General features: G+C 44.5%; 1 protein-coding gene across 1 annotated transcript in view; it reads left to right on the plus strand.

Annotated features, from left to right (window-relative positions):
- Positions 1 to 15,879, plus strand: part of Lhfpl6 (LHFPL tetraspan subfamily member 6) — a 194,641-nt gene that overhangs the window by 154,283 nt on the left and 24,479 nt on the right. Inside the window, exon 3 of the mRNA XM_021196694.2 lies at positions 10,761 to 10,859. Coding sequence (XP_021052353.1) covers positions 10,761 to 10,859 — 99 coding nt within the window. The remainder of the gene's footprint in view (positions 1 to 10,760; positions 10,860 to 15,879) is intronic.

Consider the following 15,879-nt stretch of genomic DNA (forward strand, 5'->3'; position numbering starts at 1 on the left):
ACTTCACTGGTGAAAGGGTAGTTTATAAGTAAAGTTAATTTAAAATTCTGTTGAAACCTGTTGTAAATTATATATATATATATATATATATATATATATATATATATATATATATACACACACATAGTCATGGATATTAATGTAATAAGGTTTGTTAGGTGTTTCTTCCTGATGCATCTGTGCATCTGAGATCTTTTTTCCTGCTTTTTAATTCTTTAATTGGTGGAGAAAATGAACCTGATCAAGCCCTGGTGGTTGTAACGTTTTGGCACTTGCTGTGTGGGTTCAGGTTGTTAGTGCAGCAAGAGTTTTGTTCTTTGGGCTCAGCATTTTGACTATGTCAAAGCTGAAATAAACTCCTGCAGCTGAATCCCGACCACCAGACCACCCAAGTGAGTATCTCAGCCATCTGCCACTCCTTTAGTAGATTCTTCTACTTTGGTTCTCTGCTGTCTTCGGTAATTTCATGTTGTTAGGATATCAATACTAGGGAGAGGAGATTGGGAAAATACTGTGTGGCTTAGCCCAGGGGTCAGTCACTATCACTGAAAGCAAATGACCCTGGAAAGGGATGTGTTTTTCTCCTCTGGTTGGTCCTTTCCCTATGTGCCTGTACTGAGAGATGCCTTGTGCAGACACGATGGACCACCAGCTACCGCACATCAATTATGTGCTGCGCGATCACGTACATTACTTTGGTGTCATGCCAGCTACAAGTCGTCCAAGTAGCCTTATTCACAATAGCACTGACAGTATTCTGAGGTTCAAGGAATCGACAGGCCTAAGCCAGATCCTGGCCACCCCCTGGCCCCCAGATCCCAAAGCTAACTGCCCTCCTTGTACCATGAGTGTTCAGCTCAGGACTTGATCTGGCTGTCTTCCTTCTTCACTCATCCTGAGTAGTAACTGATGCAGTAAAGCTTTCTGCAGCTACATACAGGTCACTCTAGGCATGCTTCTCTCTGGTTCACACCCCGCTTCTCTTTTCTCCCCATGGAACTTGGCTACTCAAATCTCTCTGGTTCCCAGGCCAGCTAGCCCTTCCCAGAGGTCACCAGTCCTTGGGTCCTCTGTGTATTATCAAGACAAGGTACTTCGTGTGTTCTGCTTAGAGCTTCTAGGTCTTACGCCTCTCTCCATTTAAATCTGCCCCAGTTCTTGCAAGAGGCAATGTGACAAAAACCTGTTCTCCAGAGACAGTCTTATTGGCCCTTGATCTCACCACTGAGGTCCCTGGTGTCGGTTAGCCCAGGGATCCTGGGAAGATTCATGATGAGTGCATCAAAGTGCTTCCCACGCTCAGAACAGGGCCCCAAGAAGGAAACTGAACTGGTTGTTTATCAGGAATCAAAGCAAAGATCTGGATGCCTGGCAGGCTGGGGGGGGGGGTGGCTGGGGAGAGCATTCGATTTCAGGATGCTGAGTTGTGCTGTCTTTGAGGCCAGATACAAGGTGTTATCTGCCCTGGAATCCCAGCATTTTGCAAACCTGTTCTATAAAACAATGTACCCTGAAGGTAGGGCACTTCCCTGTCATGTAACCACTGTTGTACAAATAAGTGTTCCTAGTGTTCCTTCCACTTTGTCGGAATATCATGAAGTGGGAGCTGCATGTCTTAGTCTGTCCTGGGGCTTTAGACATGTTTTATCTAACCCTCAGGATGACTCTGTAAGAGGCAGTGGTATGTCCATTTAACGAAGAAACGTCTAGAGCTCCAGTTTAAGACTTGCTAGGCCAGTATCTAAGAAGCAGCAGACCAAATATTTGAATGCAAGGTTGCCAGGCTCTAAAGTCCTCATCCCAATGGTTTTCCACTGGAAAATTTTTCTGCGGTTGGGCACACACTTACTGGAGTGTTGTTGGAACCAATACTGCATTTTCCAAGCAAGGAGAGAATGAGCCAGAGTTTGCAGTGTACTTAAGGGTTCAGCTTTTTGTTTTTGTTTAATTTCTGAAAGGATATTGTTGGAGCCTAGCCCTGCTTTTTTTTTTTCCAACTTGAATGTCTAATTGTGATGGTTGTTTGAGTTTTTAAAAGTCATTTTAAGAATAATTCATTTTGCACACAGGGATCCTGAAGGAAGAAGTCTTTTACTTAAAAGTGAACTCCGCTGTCACTCTGGGCTTTCTGAAGTGTCTTGTGAGCTCCCTTTGGGAGTTCTGGGTCGGAGAGCCAAGGCAAGACGTTTCTATTTTAATGTGCAGGAGAGTCATTTGGGAACTGTGAAAGGATTAGAAGTGCCCTTTCTTGAGATTTGTGCATAAATCATTTTCCAAAGATGATGGGTCCCATTTTCAGTGCCTTCTGGGCCAAAGGATAGAGAATAATGGAGGGATAATGGCAAACATTTTGCATACTGCAAGAGGTCAGTGTATGAGAGATGACTAGAATTATATTAGTTGAGGCCCCATACCTCCTTAACAAATATTCTTTCCCCTATGCACCACCCCCAAAAGGATGAATTTCCAGATCCATAGAGAAATGGGAAACCGGGCAGGTAGGCAATAAGCAAATGAATAAACAAGTTCTAAAGCCCTGCTAATCTTAGACCCACTATGGTCGGTGAGCAGATGTTGGCTGACCATTTCTATCAACTCTTCTAAGAGTTGAAACTTTGTATATACTATCATGTTAGATGAGGATGTAACAATTCCCAGCCACAGATCTGTGGTTGGATCTAGCAAATGTTTCTATTGTGAAGTCATGAACAAGCAGTAAAGTATCTTTGCTTTTGATGAGATTGTAGTATTGTTTATGTGATCATTCACTCATGAGCACCTGTAGCCACTAATAGAGAATCTAAAATCAACAGGTTCTAACTGAAGTCCTTGTGTTTCTCCAGCAGTAGCATGACTGTTATAACCCCCGTCACAATCCACTGCCATACTAAGACATTATTGTATGCCATGCTTCCAATGATACAGTTGTAAGCCCTTAATATATTGCTAATGACAATGATGTAAATTTAGGCACTGTGCTAAGAGAGAGAAATTGTTAGGGGTGTACTTTGTGCAAGAAGATCTGAGCTCGAGAGGTCAAAGGCTCATGGTCACATATCTGACTAGGGTGGTATCTAAATGAGGCAGAAAGCACTTTACAAGGCCCTTGCTGCTTTCTGTGGGTCCCAGCCAGTGATCTGGGCCTCATCGGGATCTGTTCCAGAGCAGCAAACCAGAAGCTGCATTTTAACAAGTGCCCCTAACCCGGGAAGCTGGTACTCACGCATATCGCTCCGTACAGCACTCTGGAAATCTGAAACTCCTGTAACTTTGATTTAACTCCTGACATAGATATGGAACGCCATTGGATCTGCGAAAAATAACTGTCTCTTGTGAACAATGTCCAGAAGTCTTATGGTGAAAGCCATGAACCAAACGTGTCAAGCCATAGCCATGCACTACCCTTGCTTCTGGTCATCCTGGTGGTGGGTGGCACTTAGATAGCTCCACGTGCCTCATCACCTCATCAGTTCTGGCTCTACTTGACTGGTATACATGGCGCTTCCTCCAAACAGTTAAACAGTAGCAAGGAAAATAGAAAATGAGCAAGCCAGAAAGGCATCAGAGTGCTCACCCTCTGCTCGCGCGTGAGGGTTGTAGGGCTACAACTGTTCCATTTGCGCTGTGCTATGTGCGGTTGATGTGATTTGGAGAACAAGTGTCGGGTGCTAACTGTGGTAGGGATAATCCTGCTCGGGCCCTCTCTATTCTTCCTTGTAAGAAGAGAGTTTTTGAGAGAAAAGGACACCACCAGCATCCTGCCCGTGTATATATGACAGCACACTCACCACACTCTCCTCCCTGCAGGACAGAGTGAAGGCTTCCAATTGAGACCACTCACTGACCCTTGCAATCAAGGACTGGGTCACTTCTTCACCCACACCATCTCATTCGATCCTTGCCGATGCCTAAGGCGAAGCTCTTCCCTCATTTTGTAGCTCCCGGAGAGGTGGCTGATGGAGCTGTGGCACCTGTAGCCCAGATCTGGGAAGACAACGCCTTGACTTGCCTGTCAAGTGTCACCTGCAAGTGGCAGTACCCTCCACACTCTCATCATCAGAAACAACTGGTTTTCTCTGTACCCTTGATTGCCTGGGACCCTGGAAAGAGAAAAGATGACAAGCCACTCACGGCTGAAGTTAGCTCGTGAGGTTTCTCTGTGCACTAGGAAGGCATCCTGGTGCCTAACGCCCTGTATTTGTCTTCTGTGTCTTGTGTCACATGATCTGGAAAAGGAAAAGAAATGAGGATTGATGGACCATTTGGAAAAACATGTTAAGAAAACCCAGAGTTGTCTGTGAGATGATTAAACAAAGAAAGACCCTGCCTGCGATTAGATCACACATGGGGGTTCATGCAGAAAAGAGCACATTTTCCTTTGTATTGCAGCACCGAGGTGTTACGTGTGATGATAAAGACCATTGCTCGCTATGATGCCTGCAGGTACACTTACTGGACAGAGACACTCGGTGCCCTAGAGCTCACTCTGGGGTCACTGGGACCCCCAAAAGCAGGGATTGGCAGGCTTTTAAAGGGCCTGTCTCATTGCAGACTGCCAGCTGGCTAAGGCTCATGGGGCTATTGCACATGTGGATGTGGAGAGTGGGGTAGAGAGCACATGGCTCTTTGGGGGGGCTTTGGGGGATGGAGGATACTCAGAACACTGGGTGTGTCCCCTGAAAAGTCTGCAGCACATTTAGAAGAACAGGCCTACTTTGATAAGCTTCTGTATTAAATACAGGCAATTATATGTCATATTATTCATTGATTATGAACTGTTGTGTCATTTCCTCAGGCTTTTGAAAGTGACAAATAATAATGTAACAATGACTTGGTATTTAACAATTATTATGAATGAACACATTGAATGGAAGTAAGCCTATGGTACAGGAGATATAATACAGAAATAACTGCAATGCAATATACAACCTCAAATAAACCTTAATGTATGCAGGAGCTCCTGGGGGGTGTGAAACCAGTAGATCACTGCTGGGCAGCGTGGAGAGCTGAATGTTGATGTTTCTAGACATAAACAGCATGGATTTTCATGACCAAGTTGGAGCATTAATCCAAGGAGCAGAAATGTAACTGGCCCTGCATTGATCTCTTTCAGACTTCCCATCAACTGTTGAAATCACAGACCCCAAAGAAATAGGAATTCTCCAGGAATCTGATGCTAGGAGAAGTCAAAGAGGGAAGAGGAACTTTTCTCCCAGAAAGAGGGATTCCACACTGTTCTAACAACTTGCCAGACTACCTTAAGAATGAGAGTGAAGCCCAGATCGTGGTGATCCGTGGTGGATGGAACCATACCTTGACCATGACCTCTTCGATGAGCACATGCTTAGCCTTCTATTTCATCTTCAGTCTCATTTCAGGAACCAGGACACAGACTTGGGGGCGGGGTCCAGAATCTTTCTTCCTTCTTCCCATCCAATATGGCTCCTTTCCCTGCTTTCCACTGTGAAGCTGGCTCTTGATTGGCTTGCTGAGGACCCTTGGTGACCAAAGCTGGCTTAGGTCACAGGTTGTGATCCCCCAATTCAATAACAAAAGTGTCTCTGTCTGAGAGAAAGAACCCAACTCTCAGAGAAGCAAAGGTCTCAAGTCAGAGAGCCAGTGGTGGATGCAGTCGTCAGGGATCTCCGGGGCACCGTGGCTAGTTAGCAGTAGGTAAGACATTGGGAGTGGGAGTTACTCAGATAGAGCCAAAGCCACCATGTCCCTGTTTGACCTCATGCTGTACATGTGGCTTGAAGTGGACTCATGTCCAAGCACTGAGATGATATCAGATAAAAAAGAGCCCTGGACTGGGATTCCGGAGCTCTGCGATTAACCTGAGATCTCTTTTTCTTGGACAAGCTTCTTACAGTCCCTGTGCCTCAGATTCTGTTAAGTACTCAGAGGACCATGGCTTACTGGAGCCAACCTATCTTGCTGTACAACATATAGTTTGCTTTTAGCTACATTTGGGGGGTGTGAAGAGTTACAGCACTAGAGCTCGCTGGCGCTCCCTCTCCGTGGCTGTTTATTCTGCACCCGCCGTTTTGTAAAGGAGTCCTTATCTGCTGTGGAAACGGAGGGCATCTCCTATACAAATTAGCATACGGAGGGAGACTTTGAGATGGAAGCTTGCCAACCCATTCCAAAGGAAACATCCAGATAGCTGGCTGAAAGATCGAGCAGCCTTTATGAGAACATTAAAAAAAAAACTTTCCCTCGGTGCTTGTCGCAGAAAAGGAGATAAAGGGACTGAGGGATGGATGAAAGTATCCAAAAACCATCAAAGATGAATTGATGGGAAAGGCGGAGGGTGGGAAAAGTCACACTATTTAAAAACAGAAAGAAAGAAAGAAAAGTGGAAAAAATGGCCCAATAGTCATGGAAAAGAAATGGGGTCACATACAAACTTTCAAGAGTAGCCTGGAAAAAATAATAAAAATAAGGCTTTTATGAGCTTAAGGAGGACGCCATTCTCCCCACCTGGGGAGAGTAATTGGCAGAGGCGGACTGGGGGTTTGTTCCCTCTCCTGGTAGGAGCAGAGTTGTTATGGTAATATTCCAGGGCCAAGTGTTCAGTGTGGAGTTTGAATAGAAAGAGCTCAGCAGCAGGGAAGGTTCCCAGCCCCGGGTTGATCTTGAACCTCTGAACTCTTCACAGAGTTAAGGCTTCCCGTTCACATGCTAAGATGTAACTAGCATTATGGCAGATAGCGCTAGCCTTTTAGGGACACTGAGAAGAACTATGAGAAACCCCGGTGGGAGTGTGTGGACAGATGGAGAATCCACACTGAGGAAGGAGCTCACTGGTCTAAAGAGTAGGCCTCTACAGTTTTTATTGAAGTTATTTTTTATTCTCTATAAATGAATGTTTTGCCTATGTGGGTATAGAATGCCCACAGAGACCAAAAGAGGGTATTAGATCTCCAGAACTGGAGTTGCAGGTGGTTGGGAGCCACGTGCAGGTGCTGGGAACTGAACCCAGGTTCTCTGCCAGGGCAACAAGGGCATTTAGCCACAGAGCCATCTCTCCAGCACAGAAAGTCAGTCGGGTTTTAACTTTAACCAGCACCACTAGGGAGTGTCTGGATCTCTGCATTTATCAAAGGTCTTTTTTCCCCATTAACACTGGCTTCTCTCGAAAGGTCAGTCCACGGATGTGGCTCCTGAAACATTTTGATTTGTCCTTGAACAGAGTGAGCCCCAAGCCCCGTGTAGTCAGGATGGAATGGCCTAATAGCCACCTCATTATTCAAATGGATTTGTTAAATTGCAGGATTATTCGGTCACCTAGGTGTCTGTCTGTCTGTTTCTTTCTCTCTCTCTCTCTCTCTCTCTCTCTCTTTCCTTTATTCTTTTTTTAGGAGGCAGCATCTCTCTGCAGTCTACAGAATGACCTTATTCGGGATGTGTTGCCCCTACCCCCCAGCAGACTACAGTGAGAAGGCTGGGTGAAAAGGGAACACTTGTCTGATGTATAATTTGTGACTTACTCATGACCTGTTAAAAGTTGCAGAGTCTCTGGGATGACAAAAATAGATTCCTTCCTAGTCCCAAGTGAGCCTGACTGGCATCGCACCTCCATTAGCGCTTCCAGAAGGCTGCTGCCCTGGCTCCCAGGACCCTTCTCACCTTGTCCCCTGACTACACAGCTTTTTCAAAACGTGTGGTAGTGTGTTGTTGTTTTGTTTTTTTGTTTTTTTTTTTTATGATTTGTTTTTAATGTAGTGGCACAGGAACTTGCTTAAAATTAAGCCTGGATGGTAACAAGGTCTGTAAATATAGTAAGGAAAATCTCTATAAGTCATATTAAAGTTTGTAAGCTGGAGGTTCTATTGAACCATTTATTCCCGATGAACAAATTAAGCAGCCAGAACTATCAGAAACCTGTTGGGTAATTAAGATACCACTTGAGCAAATACTTTAGCTGTGACCCCATTTTGGCATAGAGCTTAATGACCACACAGATAAGCCAGGGGCTTCCACATTGTGCTTTGGTTGAACATTTCTACATCCCGGCCTGGGGTCCAGCAGAGCTACAACTGGATGGTGCCAGGTCTCTCTCATTTAAAAGGATGTTCTTGCCTTCACATTTTGTGGCTTTTATTTCACAGTGTGGTGCATTCCGTGGAGACCATAAAATTCTGGTTAACTGCAATCTAGACCTTTAGGGCAGTTAGTTGACATTAGAAGCATCTGCTCAGAAACCTCACTCCAAGAGAGGTTAATCAGTGTGCCCAATTCCTTAACCCAAAAGGTCTCCACAGAGACAGTTAAAGGCTAACCTTTCTGAGGTGTATATCACTGTCTGTCCATCCCCAAGAGCTTTAAAAATTAGTCCAAACCTTATTCAAGATGATGGTTAATTGAACATATGCATACTGCTTGAGTAGTATAAGAAAATATTTTAAAAATGAATCATTTATCTTATATGAATGAGGTATGAGTCAGCCATGGACTGAGCCATACCAGGTAACTTTTGTAGGAAGCTTGTGGATTCAGTTTAAGTTTAGCAGGCCTGTTGGAAGGTCAGAGAAGCTGTCTTGAAGAATTCCAGAAATCAGAGGTCCAGAGATCAAAAGAACCTGATGTCCAACTGATGTCTCTGGGTGATGTGGAGCAGGTGTCTGCAAGTCCCGCCTCTTAAGTCAGCTGTCTGCCAAAAGGCTTACATCTGACTGCCCGTGCTAGCGGCAAATGCTCAGAGTTCCCCGTCTCATCTTCTAATTCCCACATGAGAGCATCTCACGGACACACTGTGGCACAGAGCTCATGCTGGCAGGACAGCGTGAAGAACAGATTCGAGAGTTAGAGTTCCTACCCATTGGTCCTATCCATGGGACCTTGTCTCCCGGAAAGGGAAAGAGATTTTCACTGGATCTAACAACACGGCAGATCAGCTTACAGGATGAGAATGAAGCCCAGACAGGATGGGTCAGTAGTTGAGCAGGACACACTTTGACCGGGTCTGCTTAGATGTGCATCTGCGTGGTCTTCTATTTTAACTTGAGTCTCTCTCCTCAGGACCCCAAAGACTAGAGGGAATCCCCAGATCTCTTTCTCCCTCTTCCAGTGTGGGCACATTGAATAAATCTCATCTTTTTTTTTTTTCTGCTTTCTATTATTAATTTGGCTTTTTAAATTGGATTATTGGGAATAGGTGAGTGGACCTGGCTTGAGACACAGGTTATGACCCCAGATTCAATAACACTTCCAACAAATGGGAGGTGGGTATTGTCCATATGTCCTGAAGTTTTCTGAGTCTGCGGTCTGATACTGTCATTATATTTTCAAATACTGATAGGGCTGAGTACGTGAGGGAGTTGCCAGGACCCGCACCACTGTGAGGCAGAGTTGATTTCTCGGCTGTTCTAGGTTCTTACCTGCTAATACAGACATTCATAACCATTGGTGTTCACCCACAGATCCTAAAACTTGTGGCTACCAGTTAGCCCAAAGGTCTCCTCTTGCCTTCTGGAGATGTTCCTCAAAAATCTTTAGAGTGTAGAGCATCCTTCCTGTGGGCAGACAGTAGTAGATGACAAAAACACAGTCTATATAAATAGTAACAAAAATTCATATGTGCTACTGAACTCCACAGAACAACTAATTTTTAAATGTGAGCATATGTTTGTAGTTGCTGTCTAAAATTCATGCACGGGGCTGGAATGTAGGATAGCGAAGGAAGGTTTGCCTAAAAATTCACGCATACACCATTAGTTTCCTATATACAAAATTACTGCTAATTTACATGGCTGAGTCTACATTTCATGGTCTCACAAAGATGGTCCCAGATTTCACAAAGGGACAGATTTTCAACTGCTTTGCTCTTTGGAACTGCTGGTCTCCTTCCTCTATGCACAGGAAGAGAAGGGTAAACACTGGCCAGAGAGACAGGATTCAGTGTGTCAGTGTCAAGTCTCCTCTTTCAGCCATTTCTCATCCATGTTACTGTATTAAGGTGTATGCCCATGCGGGGCTGCCTCTGTGGTATCTGAGGACTCCCATTCTCACCCATCACACAACTATACGTTGATGGTAATGCTAACTGACGGATGTGACTAGATCTTACTGTCAGATTCGCTTATAGAGTCTGGTGGTGAGAATTTAAATCTCTTTCTGGCTCTTGTAAACCCGTATGCAAAATTAAAGATTCACGGGAAGCAGTCGTCAGTCTGCTGCCAGGATAACTTGATTTACATTAAAATAAAACCACCACGTTGGCTTTACATGGATGTGAAGATTTAGTCTCCCATGTGTCCACCTTCTAGATCATTCCTGAGCTGTATGGGTGTTGGGTTAGTCTCAGCAGAGCAAGAACAGGCAGTGCAATTTCACAGGTCAAGGGCCCTGTAAAATTTCACAACACTACAACATTCTATGCTGGCTCTTTATTGGAAACAGAAATCCCATTGAACGGTGCAGTGTAACTTACTAATGTTGCTTGCTCTTGAATTTGTTCTCCATGGGATTAATGGCATTGGTTGGCCTTTTGCAAGTGTGATTAGAAGAAACTCTTTTTAGTTTCTTAACAAGACTCTGAAAGCTTTTTGTGCTCTTAAAAGGTAAAGTTTTAAGTAACTGAGTTGTTACTGTTTTTATTCTTATTTTAAGCAGACTCAATATTGTTTTTGGAATTTAACTGACTTTACATTGCTTAAAGGAATTTAACGTGGCGTTTTTAAGGAGCAGGCGCTATGGCCCTATCGTGTTCTGAACGTTGATTTGTAAAGGCTTTCTGTTTTACCTCTTCTCCACAGGCTTGTTGATTGGCGCTGGCTGTGCCCTCTACCCCTTGGGCTGGGACAGTGAGGAAGTGCGGCAGACTTGTGGCTACATCTCTGGCCAGTTTGACTTGGGTGAGCTCTTGTTATCCTTAATAGAAAAGGGGCTTATCTGGAAAGAAGACCGTCTGGGGCTGTGTTTGGCATGCATGCATACATGCATACATACATACATGCATACATATGCATGTATATACATATATACATACTTACATAATACATATATACATAGATACATTTTCACTTGTTGGTTGAAGAGGCACTGATACCCTACTGTTTGAGCACTATGATCTATATTGCAGAGCCTAAGAAAAGAAATGGCCTTGCTCTCCTGAGCTTTTATATCCTCTGATTAATTTGTTCAAAATCATATATTTATCACTCATTATACATGCTAAAAATATCTCTAGGGAACTCACAGGCAAACAAAGCAATCAAGGAAATTACGATGAGGGTAAAGTTCCTCTCTGGGATGTAGAGCACTTTGTGAAAGAGGAGAAGAGGTGCTGGAGAGATGGCTCAGTGGTTAAGAGCATCGACTGCCCTTCCAGAGGTCCTGAGTTCAATTCCCAGCTGATGTTAGCTCACAACCATCTGTAATGGGATCCAATGCCCTCTTCTGATTTGCAAATATACACGCAGATAGAGCACTCATGTACATAAAATAAAATAAATCTTTTTTTAAGAAAAGAAAATAAGAGAAAAAGAAAAGAAAAGGGGGCGGAGAGCAACAGGGTCCTGAGCACAGAGCACGTGGGTACCAGGAGTGGACAAGAAGCACAGAGCATGTGGGTACCAGCAGTGGACAGAAGCACAGAGCATGTGGGTACCAGCAGTGGACAGAAGCTCCTGGCAGCAGGGCCCTTTGTGATGTTGCTTGTCTGTGGGCTAATGAAGAAGTTCAGGTGTTTCCACTTGTTGCTAAGTGCATGCTACTCGATCTGCAGACTCCCTGATTTCTAATGGTGTGCATGCTACATAGTATTCAACATTTTAATTTGTGGTAAATAGGGACTGTTTTATTTGGTCGATAAAACTTATGCAGGTCTAACTACCCCTTATTTCTTTTCAATCGAGGAAATAACTAAGTTTATTTCACTTCCTGTTGCTTTAAGGTGTACTCTAATGAAGTGTTTGATTGAATAAGTGTTGTCTGCTGAATTGCATTCCTTGGAGTATTTTTCTGAATTTGGAGTTAATAGACGAAAGAATCAGGCCTTTAAATACTATTAACTAGGTTCGTGGCTCAGGCCCCTGTAGCAAAAGGTAGATTAGTAAGGGAAAAGCATGTGCATGTATTTAAAATAAGTGTTACAGGACCTCTACTCTGATGAGAAGGTGAAGACATTGTGTAGATGCTAAACCCATGGCTTCCTGTGCAGGGTGAGAGCCAATAGTAATCGTATGAGTAATTGGGTAGTCACAGAGAGCTGTGATTGGACAGGGGTGTGAGCCAATAGTAATAGCAAGGCCATGTTTCCGGCTTCCTCTGTGTGTCTGTGTTAACGAGACATGGTGCAGACACGTGTGGCTTTTATGCCCTGCTTAGAGGGAGGTCACAGCCTTTTTAGGTTTCATGACCTGTCTCTGGGCAGAAGGGCTCACTCAGGCAGGTCAGAGTATCTTTCCTGTTTCCGTTCTTCTCCAAAACTCCAAGGTGTCATATTTGTGACTACCAAGGGCAGCTAGTCTGTTCCCTCTGCCATGTGGACCAGAGGCTGAGCTTCTCCCACTCGGGCCTCCCCTATCACATGCAATTCACTGCCCTAAACATCCGCCGCTCACAAAAGGCATTGGATTCCAAGAAGAAAATTCTGAGAGAACTGGCCTCATGGTGTTTATCATATCCTAAATCAGTATTTTTGAATTTTGGTGTTCTAATGTTGATGGCTATTTTTTTCCTGTTACTATAATGAGCTGCATAGCTAAACCATGTTTAAAGAAAATAAACAGATAACGAAAAAAGTAAGAAAAGTGAGACTGTGAAAATGAAGTGGCTTCTCTTTGGCTTACTGGATGACAGTCACCCTGCTTTCCTCAGGGGGACACTGGCGCCCTCCGTAGAAAACAGGGTGCTCGTAACATGCATAGTTACTGCAAGCAACATCCTGAGTCTCCTCTCCCCTCTTCCAGTACAAGCTTGCCCGAGTTTGGATTACTTCCACAAAGTGCATATTACGTTCAGGGGGAATATTTTAAAATGGTGTTTGGCTTTTTCCTTCCCTCGTGTTTGAAGCATTCCTAGCTCCTTAACACGGGCCCCAACTTGACCGGAATCCTGTCCTCCACTGACCTGTTGCTTTGATGCATTGTTGAATTAATTAGCAGAGGGTAATGAGACTAGCTGGACCCTAGTATCTTGTGCTTTATCAACACTGCACATCAAAAAAAAAAAAAAATCCAATTAAAACAAAATTGAATGTCCTCTTTACTGGTTCTTTTGTTTACAATAATTTTTCAAGATTTGTTTATTTTAAGTTTACATACATAAGTAAAATCATTGTCCTACTGCATGTCTACATGTCAATGTGCCTGCAGTGTCCTCAGGGGCCAGCAGAGGGCACCAGATGCCCTGGAACTGGAGATGCAGATGGCTGTGAGCTGCCATGTGGGTGCTGGAAATTAAACCTAGGTCCTTTGGAAGAGCAGCCAGTACTCTCAACCTCTGAACCGTCTCTCCAGCCTCTAATTATTTATTTACTAAAACCACATTAGCTATTCAAGAGCCTATGCTATTTAATTTCTGCCCATTTGTTTTTAAGTTTCTCTTAGACTGGATGATGAGGGGGGAAGAAAACTGACTTTATCTGAAGATTAAAACAGCTCTAGGTCCCCTGAGTAAATAGCTTTTGCTTATTGAGCTGTTTTGTTTGTGTGTGTGTTTTTTTAAACAGGTTCTATTTTTAGGAACCCTGACATTTCTTTTTCTTTCAAAAGACTTCAGAGGAGAAGCAACGAACCATTATTAGACCTGTCCCACATAACTGCTCTTACTTACCTCCAGTAGGAAACTGTCACCCTCCCTCAGTACATGGATCACACCGAGCTCCGGGGCTTTAGTGAACTCTCAAACTGTGAAGCTAACTTGACAAGGCCCCTAGGACAGGGTAGATAAGCCCAGCACGAGTTCATGGGTGAGCCGTCCACGGGGAACACTCTGAGTCCGACATTCAGCGGTACCTGTTGAGGACGGCAGTCACTCCTGCTTCTGCCATTTATGAGAACCTGATTTTATGTCTCCTTCCTCTGGAAGGAGACAGTGTGTTGGCACAACTTCCTCCCAAAGGATAATGGAGTCTGGAGTTCACCAGGCCATTCACAAGGGGCCAGGGAGCATCAGCAGAAAGTAAAACAAGTCACTATTTATTGCCCTTCAGGAACTTAAAACTAGAAAAAGAGACAAATATAAAACATATAATACGCACCTGTACTGCTCAGTTTTAATTGTTAAGCTGACACTCCAGCATCACCTAGCAAGAGAGTCTTAGTGAGTGGTTGTCTAGATTAGGTTGGCCTGTGAGCAAGTGGGAGTTATCTTGATTGCATTAGTTAAGGTGGGAAGCCCTGCCCACTGTGGGTGGCACCACTTCCTACTCAGGATATTCTAAACTGTATGAGATTAGAGAAAGTAAGCTGGGTTTGGCACGAATGTGTTATTGCTCTTTCTCTTAATTTTGGGTGACATGTGACCAACTCCCTCAGGCTCCTGCTGCTCTGTTTTGCTCTGCTGGACTGTGAGCTAAAACAACCCCTTTTTCACACCAACAGGTGTGATGAAATTAAGACATCTGAAGCACGTTAGACAGGAAGTGTGGCTGTTACATCATGCTTCCTGATTGCCTTGCTGATGCTGTTCTACTTAAGTTGGTGAGATCCAGCTAGAGGTGGGCCAGCAGTTCTAGAAAGAGCCAGATTATAATGTTTCCAACATGGCAAATGATGTGTCTCTGCCACGACTACTCAACCCAGCAACTGGAACATGGAAGAATATGGACAAAGGGCAATATTTATTTACAAAGGCAGACGGTGAGACTACAGGAAGATGATGTGTGATCCCAGCCAAACACGACCTGTCACACGTTAGAAAATTGTTCCTCTTCGAAAGGGTGTGCTCACTCACTGATCCTTACAGCAGCCAGTGATGCTCTTGGGACAGTGGGAAACCAACTGCACGGCTCTGTTCTGTTATGCTACTGTGCTGTATAAATGCCTTGATGGGCAGCGGAGGAAAATAGTGTGGTGAGCACTGCAGATCTACTGTGGCCCACACCAGCGTGTGCATCACGGACTCAGCGACCCTGGAGACGGTCTCTGAGGTTTCTGAGCAAAGGGTCACATGCCTATAGGAGAGGAACCAAAACCATGCTGTCCTGCCCCGGCCTACACACACACACACACACCAGAAATAAGTAAGTAAGCAGCAGAGAGAAGCAGAGACAGACAACAGAGCCAGCCCAGCTCTGTCACCTCTGAATCTTGCCTTCCCTGGGACCTCTCAGACATTGCTCACATACAGATGTTCATCTCCCTAAGGGCACTGTATGCTTCCATTACTTGTAGCGAAAAGCAGCTTGCTGTCGTGATTTGCCAATAATAACTCAGGACCGCATGACCTTCCCCCTGCGGGGCGGTCACAGCTGATCCCTCATGGCTGTATAGGATTTGCATAGGTACAGATTGAGCCTGGGTGTCCTTGAGGGTGTACGGAAGGTTGGGCTGCAGGGAGATGAATGGATTCGGCCGGAAAGGAGCCTTCTTTATGCTTAGATGTGCTGTTTGAGCAGGGTTTTGTAGAAACAGCTTTAATTCTACTGGTAAAATTAATTTTATCCACCTGAAGTAACTGTCCTCTCAGAGGCTCACTGTCTCCATCTGCAAGCCTAACCCTAGTCCTGGAAGCTTCTAACAGTCTAACCTAGGCCTAGAATGTTTTCAGCCTCTGAGACCTACGCTCACCCTTCCTAGTTAACTCTGAACTCTGGCTGGCTCTTGCAACTTAGCTGTTCTAACTCAAACTTCTCTCCAAGCTTACAGATTCAGTCTGGATTCAGTCTGGTCTCCCTCTCCCCTCTCCCCTCTCCCCTCTCCCCTCTCC

This window comes from Mus pahari, chromosome 4 (assembly GCF_900095145.1).
Source record: "Mus pahari chromosome 4, PAHARI_EIJ_v1.1, whole genome shotgun sequence".
NCBI lineage: Eukaryota > Metazoa > Chordata > Mammalia > Rodentia > Muridae > Mus > Mus pahari.